Source organism: Heterocephalus glaber, unplaced genomic scaffold (genome assembly GCF_053883595.1).
Source record: "Heterocephalus glaber isolate CG9 unplaced genomic scaffold, H.glaber_assembly_v1.0 deba00001428, whole genome shotgun sequence".
Lineage (NCBI taxonomy): Eukaryota > Metazoa > Chordata > Mammalia > Rodentia > Bathyergidae > Heterocephalus > Heterocephalus glaber.
This window is the reverse complement of record NW_028258293.1, coordinates 12,288,658-12,297,714: the sequence shown is the minus strand read 5'-3', so window position 1 is coordinate 12,297,714 and position 9,057 is coordinate 12,288,658. Positions and strand designations below refer to the sequence as shown.

General features: G+C 44.1%; 2 protein-coding genes across 11 annotated transcripts in view; both read left to right on the top strand.

Moving 5' to 3' along the window:
• The window catches only part of LOC101715932 (L-lactate dehydrogenase C chain), a 35,786-nt gene extending 32,544 nt beyond the window's left edge, over positions 1 to 3,242 (top strand). For both annotated transcript variants that reach the window (XM_087211562.1, XM_087211563.1), the window contains one exon: positions 2,208 to 3,242. In XM_087211562.1, the coding sequence (XP_087067688.1) occupies positions 2,208 to 2,372 (165 nt within the window). In that variant the 3' untranslated portion in view covers positions 2,373 to 3,242. The remainder of the gene's footprint in view (positions 1 to 2,207) is intronic.
• Positions 3,243 to 3,888: 646 nt separating this feature from the next.
• Positions 3,889 to 9,057, top strand: part of LOC147827973 (uncharacterized) — a 100,962-nt gene continuing 95,793 nt past the window's right edge. For 8 of the 9 annotated variants that reach the window (XR_015451423.1, XR_015451422.1, XR_015451428.1 and 5 more), the window contains exon 1: positions 3,889 to 5,575. Coding sequence is in view for 3 of the 9 variants with exons in the window: in XM_087211567.1 (XP_087067693.1) it covers positions 5,416 to 5,575 (160 nt within the window). In the remaining 6 variants the exon portion in view is untranslated. The remainder of the gene's footprint in view (positions 5,576 to 9,057) is intronic. The other variant, XR_015451426.1, reaches the window with a different exon arrangement.

The window sequence follows — 9,057 nt, the reverse complement described above, 5'->3', positions numbered from 1 at the left end:
TAATTACTTCATTGCTACTACTTCAAATTTTCAGTGAACAAATCAAGATTCAGAGTTTTTTCACATTAATATATGAACTGGATTATTTTTAGTCTACTAAATAGAGAATTTTCTTTAAATAGTCATCTATTTTGTGGCCAGTCCAAGAACAAATGAGAGCAACTTTTAGTGCATGGAAGGGGCTTATTACCAACCAGGAGTGAAGCTCAGAGAGAAGATAAGCAGTTAGCTGGCGACAGGTCATACTCAGGACGCAGTGCCAGGCCAGGCCCTCGGGCTCTCAGGCTTTTACCCAGACCACTCAGTGGCCCACAGATGGCATGTGGGATTGACATGCATTCTCCGATTTTAACCCAAGACACCCTTCTACCCTTCTAGAGGGGAGAGAGATGACAGAAGTGGAAAGAAACAAGGGAAGGAAACTCTGGAGGGGAGCAGAAGGGCCTTGGCCCTGATGGCACCCGACCTTTAGAAGCTCATGTTAAGGCTCCAAAGGCAGCACAGAGGAGGCCACAGAATGACTAAGGGAGGGAAAGGAAAGGGAGGCAAGTGTGACTGGTGGGACTTGGCTACATGGAGTGTGGACCAGCAGCCTGGCAGGACAGTGGCCTTCCACATCCGGGCATGGAACAGAGTAGGGAATGTGAGTACGGCCCGGCAGGGGCCTCAGTGGTGGTGGCTGGAACTCACATAGTTGAGTGTAGAGCAGCTATCAAAATGAGGGCACTGGACTGGGGCAGAGGAGGCAGCTAGACTTTGTCTGCAGGGAGAATCTACTTGTGCAAAAGAGAAAAGGGGCACACCCTGTGCCCCTGAGGAAGGCCCCAGATGGGGAGAGGGCCACAGGCTGAACAGCGCCTGAGGACTCTGAGCTGGTGCAGGAAGCTGGGAGGCACTGCGCACTGTCCCTGTTGTTGTTGCTTTTTGGGGGCTTTTGGGGGTGGTGCAGTTGAGACAGGTTCTTGCTATGTAGCCCAGGCTGGCCTCAAACTTGTGATCCTCCTGACTCGGCCTCCTGAGTGCTGGGATTACAGGAGTGTGCCACCATACCCAGTTCATGGCAGCTGTTTACAGTCAGAGCTGGAGGAAAGCCCTCCCATTTCCTCTCACAAACCTAGCTCCACCCACAAGAGGAGGGGTAAAAGAGTGTTGAGTGGTGGAGGCAAGGGTCTTCTTATTTTCCAGGCCCAGGATGTGGGTGAGCAGAACAGACCCAGCAGAAGTGGCCACGCAGGCAGATATGCAGCCTGTGCCTGCCCAGGTCCTGACAGCCTCTCGTAGCTGCTTATAGCTTTGGCTTTGGCTGCAGGAGTGGAAGAAACACTGGGGCCACTTAACCAGAGGTTCCACAGGCCCAGGGTAGAGCAGGGGTAGGGACTGCACCTATCCCATGGCCCTGTCTGTCATGGGTGGTCCCAGGTAGAACTCAGCTAGAGGCCATAGTTAGGGACGCAGAAGGGCAGAAGTACATTCTGTGGCAAGGCTCTGCTTGGCATGTTAAGAGTGCCATAGGCAGCCAGGTGTGGAGGTGCACACCTGTAATTTTGGAAGGCTGAGGCAGGAGGATCACAAACTGTAGCCCAATCTGGGCAGTGTAGCAATTTAACAAGATCTTATCTCAAAAATAAAATAAAATAAAATAAAAGGCTGAGGAGATATAGCTCACTGTGAAGGCCCTGGGTTCAATCTCTAGTACCACAAAAACAAAACAAAGCACTGGAATGTCCATAGCCACTATTGCGGGCTTCCCACCCAGAGGCTTGAGGTAGCGTGTGCTCTCCAACCTCACTGGTCCCCTTGGCCGAACAGGCACAAAGCTTCATCTTCTACTTTGGTCTTTACTGTGCCCTTGATATACAAACGCAGGCTGATTTGTCTCAGTCCTTTATCAGATAAAATGGCCTCATGAAGGACTGCACAGGATCCTTCCCCTCGGATGTGAAGATGGATGGGTAAGGAAGGGGCAAAATCGACTGTCTCTTTCTTGGTCCTTTTAAAGGCCACTGGCATGTTCTTTGTGTCACTGAGCTAAGTTCCATATGGTCATAGGACTTCAGAATGTTCTTGGTTTTTTTGACAATAACTGCTGTCCTCCGGGTGATTTTTCTTGAGCACTGTAATCTCTCTGTACCCTTTTCCAGAAGTTCTCTTGCACAGCCACTGTCCCATATCGGGACACTGATCAGTAATCTCATCTTATCTTTCAGGGCTTACATGGAATAAAGGAAGAAATCTTTCTCAGTGTCCCTTGTATCTTGGGGCAGAATGGTGTCTCAGATATCGTGAAAGTCAATTTAAACTCTCAGGAGGAAGCCCTTTTCAAGAGGAGTGCGGAGACACTCTGGAATGTCCAAAAGGACCTGAAAATTTAAGCCTTTGAATGGTCTACTCTCTTATAGAAGATAGAAGACTGTATATTTTACTTTTTTTTTTTTTTGTACCGGGGATCAAACTGGGGTTCTTGCGCTTGCACAGCAGGCGGTGAAACCACTGAGCTAAATCCCCAGCCCTGTATATTTTACATTTTGAAAGTGTTTTTATCTGATCTTTGAAAAATTTAAAAATTGGAGACTTACAACATAACTTTGGTCTCTCAAAAAAAGGAGGAGGAAGTAGTAAAGAGATTTCTCCTTTTTATGAATTCCTAATGGCTCAATTCTAATGGTAATCTACACAGGTGTAAATTACACTTGGGAAGTACGTCATACGTATTAGAGTTGCCTTCAAGTTTAGTGGAATATGTGTAACAACTGACTATATACAGAATTTTAGATTATCCCAAAAACAAGAAGTACTTTTTCTAGTTTTGAAATTTCATCTTGTGCTTTTTTCCATTATAGCATCCAGTACATTCACTTTCTATTGCTTCGTTAGCTTCATGTATCTATGTATAATCTTTACAAAATATTTATTTTAAGATCATATGTATCGGAAGTAGAGATGTAACTATAATATAAAAATAAATGAGATGATACATTTAACTCTGCAAGTTTATACCAATTGATATCTTAGTGATTGGATGTCTAGACTGAAATACCACATGAGTAGCTTAGACCATTTCTGGGTCATTTAGCAAACTTCTTGCCATGTTATGGTTGTGAGGTTACGCTTCCTGCCTTCAAGTATCCACAGTATTTAGAGTCCACCAACTAACTACTGACTGATGCTAGATAGCAGTTAATTGGTAACTTGCATTGGGAATGATGGCAGAGTATCAGTGAGGCACTCTGAGAGGCTGAAGCAGGAGGATCACAAGTTTAAGCCCAGCCTGGGTCACTTAGCAAGACCCTGAGTTAAAATAAAAAATAAAAAACGACTGAGTTCGATCCCCGGTACCAAAAAAAAGGGGAAGAAAATAAAAAATGGGTTGGAAATGCAGCTCATTGCAAAGGCTCTGGGTTCACTCCCCAATTTTAAAAAAACGGTAACTTCCTCTTGGTATCTAAGGTAAGAAAGTGTGTGCTTCTCTTGATTTATATTTACACACACCTACATACATAATATTATGAAATATTTCCTTGACTTCACAAAGAATTTAAGGCAGATATAATAAATATACAGTGGAACAAAAACTAAGAAATCAAGACCAAGGTAGTTTACAAATTAAAACTAGGACCAGAGCAGTGGGGAACTAGAAGGCAGATAAGCAGCCCCGGGGCCTGACTCGTCCATCCGAGTGGAGCTGCACCCACCCATTTGGTCAGTGTCGGCGCGCCTTCTTAGTCTGGCGTTCTTGGTATCTTGGTAGCCTTTGTTGGAGCCATCTACTGAACAGTTCGCTTCCCATCATCTTGTTCTTTTTCCTTTCCCCCCAGTTCCTCCCTTGAATGCATAAAATATGTTCAGGATAAGGGACAGAGGGAATTTTTTTCATTCTTTTTAACATGTTCTTGTTGAACAACAAATCTAATCTTTACAGAGACTGAAAGGCTAAAAAATATATAGTTTCTAAGAGAATATTCTGTGAAGTAAAACTGTGCTACACCACGTATCCTCAATGGGACAACACTGTCCCCAAGAGGGTGATAATTGGCTGGGGGGTGGGGGTGGAAAATATCTGAGGTCAAGAGTTTATTTTTGGTACCGGGGATCAAACTTAGGACCTTGAGCTTGTGAGGCAGGCGGCGGCACCACTGAGCTAAATCCCGGGCCCCGAGATCAAGAGTTTGACTCCCCAAAGTTCAACAGTACCTGACAAATTCTCACTCCTTAATGCTGTATTTAATTTCACCATGGGGAGAAAAAGCAGAATGTTAAGGGGAAGTGTCTAAAAAGGCTCTTGAAAGAGTGAAAATGAAGGGGAAAAACCCTAACTGTTCTACAGTTTATAGTTTTTAAGGTTTGTATTACCTACTATGATTCAGAGATGAGTTAGCTAGCAGTTGATTAGCTAAAACATGGTGCAAGAAAAGAAGTAGGAAACCTTAGATTAGCCAGCCTGAGGAATTGGGGATGTGTGTGGATTTTACATTTAACTACTTTCAAAATAATGAGCTGAATTTTCCCTTACACTTGAAGAAATAAATGGTTAGCAATTAGCACTATACTGATAAAATTCTTAGGACTATTTCAAAATTCTTTTTGCATAGAGGGTTCTAAGCTTTTTCTACTTCAGCTTATACTCGAGTTGGTAGAAAGTAGTCCCTGGGTCCCTTTCTCCTGCAATGCTGTCGAAAAATTCCCAAATGAGAGTCAAAAGGCCCCTTTCGGATACATGCACACGAGTTCTCGCTAGAAATAAAACCAGGTGGGCTCTCTGGCGGATGAATCCTGGGGAAACAGTACCCGGCTCCAGGGCCGCGGGGGTTCGTCTAACCTGCTGCCCGGGTGAGCTCGAAGACCCGGGAGCCGCAGTGAACGAAGCCCGCCCACCATGAGGACCCCCGTGGCTACTGGCGCGCAGGTGCGGGCGGCGGAAGCTGAGGCGCAGGCCCAGTGTCCGGATGTGTGGGGGAAGCCACGCCCATCCCTCGGACCTGCACCAGCGGGTGCAGCCCGCGCAGCCGCAGTGTTAGGCCGGTGTGGCAAGGTGGATGATTTACGTCGTGAGTCTTCCTTCACCTGTTGTCTGAGCTGTTGTCAGCAGGGTTACAGGAGTCCTGAAGAGCAGCTAGAGCGCTTAGGGAGCCTTTTCTTTCTTCGCCTGGGCCCGGTTCTATTCCCAGGCAGCACTTGGGGCGGCTGGCCTTTCCCTCAGGGCGCGTGGCCCGAGGTGCCTGGCGCCGGAGCCGGGGAGCAGGGTGGCGTTGTGCCTTCCGAAGTGTAGTCCCGTGTTTCCCTTCTCTGCCTCCCCGGCAGCAGCCACCTGGCTCGCTTACGGACTCGGAGGTGCTGGTGGCTGCGGCGCTTCCTGCCACGCTGGGACCAGGGTTCCCCATTCGCTCCCGCTACTGCAGACCAGTTCCACACCTGGAAATGGCGTGCAGTTTTTCTTCACTGTTCGGTTTCCGAAATGGTGACCAGGAAGCGGAAGCATTAAGGACTTCGTTCCAGAGGCTGCCATTGATAGCAATAAGATCTCTGCTGCAGGAACCGGATGGGTTTTTGTGCCTGTGCTGTCAGCATCTTAGTAACAGTAAGTTATGTGCTTTGCACGTCGTTTTCCTCAGCTGGAGGCAAGGCCGCTGCACAGTTAGTCGTGTTGTGCCCAGTGCAGGGAGTGGGGGGCCCCACCCAGCTCCTGCTAGGTAACGCGGAAAAACCGGGTGCCCCTCTCTCATGGCTCTGCCCAGAGAACGCGCCTCCTTCCAACTTTTACGATGCTATCGTACGTTAGAAGCATCTCTGAAAAGTATGTTGACATGGCACTTTCCCTGGTGTGATCAGTATGAAGTAACTGCTTGATTCAGAAACAGATTCACTAATAAAAAGAAAGGGAGGAATAGTGGCAGGTAAAAACAGCGCGCGTCAGTTGATAGTTGGTGTCCTACTAGAACCATACAAGAATCTTTTGCCTTTAAGTCTCATTTCAGTCTCTACTTCATTTCCCTTCCGTCCCTAGTCTAGTTGTAGTGTTTGTTTTTAGTATGAGTGTAGCTGAAGAAGTTAACTCTCCCATTTAATGCCTAGAGACAGGACTAAAAAGAATCCTTTCTAACAGTATTACCCAGATGTGAACCCAGAAAGTTTTAGTTGAGTCATACACTCGGAACTATATTTTGCCTTTATTAATAGAATACCTATCCTTTCCTCAAGCTGTCCTTTTATAGGTTTCAATACTGGCATGAATCATTAAAAGATTGGGCCTAGGTTTCATACACATCCGCATGTCCTAAGTGGCCTTATGGCACTAAGAATAGCAGTTCCTGTCAACTGCTGCTCCTGCCAATCATACAAATTACTCATGACTGACTTTTCTCTAGCAACTGTAATGCCATTATCAGCGGTGTCCTCACTGCTAGCGAAGCAAAGGGCATACATGGAAATCAGTTTCTGTAAGCCCATTTGCTTAACATGTACTATCTAATACAGCAACCCTGAAAAGGAAATACAAGAATCTTTTACAAAGGAAAAAAAAGAGCAGACTATCTCAAGTTGCATAAATAGGTTAGGTATACAGATACAGGTAATGTATGTATAGAAAAGCTTGCAATTAAAAGAATCTTCTACCATTTCTGCTTGGAAGGCCTTCTTTTGCGGGGAAGGGGCACTCTCTCAGCTACTGACCACAAGCTCTTGTGGCAACTGTAGCGTTCTTAGAAAATGTGGTGCACTGCCCCTCACGGAGTCCCAGGTCAGGGCTCACTCCAGTCTCTCCTCTTCCTTGCCCTAAATTGCAACTTCTTTAATTTAAGGAGCCAGGGATATCGTAAAGGCTCCTTGCAGATGAAGTAATTCTCAGTAGGAACTGTTTAGTAATTTATCGGTGGGAATTTATGGTACAATCCTAGTAGAGAAACAGTAGTATCTTTAAAATTACTGAATTATACCGTAATATAGAAATTTTCATTACTATGAGATCCATTTTGTTTTATTTAAGTGATGTATCTTAAGTTGAGGCAGTGGCTAGTGAAACAGCTGAATGAAAGAACTGCTAAAAGCCACATGCATGCTAAAAGGGAAAAAGCACTGGATTGTGACTACAAAGACTGAATATTCTACTTACCTTCATTTTTATAAATAAAAGAATCCAGAAAGACTGAGTTAGAATACATTTTTATAGTATTTATTTTTTACAACAGTTTTAGGTTTACAAAAAAAAAACCTGAAAAAGATAGTAAAGAGTTTGCATCCCCCATCCAGTTATTAGCATCATACTTTGGTAGATTATTTATTACAATTAAAGAACCAATACTGACATATCAAATTTCCTTAATTTTTTTACTTTTGTTTCGCGATAATACCCAGGATTCCACATTACGTTTAGTCACCGTGTCTTCTCTGCATTGTGACAATTTGAGTTTTCTTTTTGATGACTTGGGCCACTTTAAGGAGTACTGGGCAGGTATTTTATAGAATGCACCTCCCTGGAATTTGCCTGGTGTTTTTTGCATGGTTAGAATGGGGTTCTGGGGTGTAGGAAGGACAACAGAGGTAAAGGCCATTTTCATCCTATCATATCCAGGGTCTATACTGTCAACAGGATTCATCAATGCCAATGCTGCCGGAATAAAGTTTCCCTACTGTAGAGTTCCCTTTTTCCTCTTTCTGTACTTTAGGGTAAGGGTCATGCTCTCTTTCCTTGAGGGTGCAGTGTCAACCTTCCAGGATTAATTCTTCTGTATGAGGGATTTATTTCTCCTCTATTGATGAATTCAATTATTTATCGGTATAATTATGGGGTCATGGATCTTATCCTTTGGGTAATACTGCTTCATTTTGTTTCTCAAATTGTTCTAGCTTTGGCCTTTGGGACCCCTCTTACTTTGACTCTGTCCCCTTTCACTCCATTAATATAAAGTTTTGGGGTTTTTTTGAGCACTTCCTGACTTTCTGGAGATCCAAGATGTTACTTACTGGTTCTTCACTTTGTATTATTTTCTGCACCAGTCCTAGAATCAGCCTTTTTCGGACCAAGGAACTCTAATTCCTTTTTTTGGTACTGGGAATTGAACTCGGGTCCTTGCGCTTGCGCAGCAGGCGGCGAAACCACTGAGGTAAATCCCTGGCCCTCTAATTCTTTTTAATGGAGAGTGGAATTTGCTAGGTGTGCTCATTGGTAATGGAGCTAACATACATTTTAAGAACTATCTTTCAAAGATAATTTTATCAGTACAGTTCTACTCATACTACTCCAATCTCTGTGAATAATTCAGAGTATTTAGAGGGAGTTTACATCTCATTAAGTAACAGCCTATTCCTAGTGATACAGCTTAGACTCCTTGGCTAATCAGTTATCGTTTAAAATGTAAAGGGCTTGGTTTTAGATTTGTACCAAGTATAATAATTTAAAAAGACTGAACAGTTTAAGTTTGGACTTGTGCTTAAGATATAGATACTTGATTGCTTATTTCAAAGTACTGTACTAGCACAAAGGTGTTTTATTTTTAGGGAAAGTTTTTTTTTGTTTTTTTTGGTGCTGGGGATCAAACTCGGGACCTTGCCCTTGTGATGCAGGCAGCAGAACCACTGAGCTAAATCCCCGGTCCTTAGGGAAAGTTTTAATACATAATAAAGATGAAGACATAAGCCAAGCATGGTGATACATGCCTATAATCCCAGGTACTTGGGGGGCTGAGGCAAAACAATTGCAAGTTTGAGGCCAGCCCTGGGCAATTTAGTGAGACCCTGTTTCAAAAGTAAAATTAAAAAGGGGTGGGGACATAGCAGCTTAGTGGTAGAGTACTTGCCTAGTACACATTCAAGGCCCTGGGTTCAATCCCTGGTACTGCAAGAACAAGAATATTTACTTAAAACATCTTACTCCAAAAGGCAATGCATTTACCACTTTCAAAAATAATAAAAGTAATTTTAAAAGGTATATATGGAGAGTTAGAGAGCAAGGTGTGGTGGTGCACACATAATCCCAGCACTGAGAGGCTGAGGCAAGAGGACTGCAAGTTCGAGCCCAGCCCGGACAATTGAGACCTTGTATCAAAAAATAAAAGGGGAGGGCTG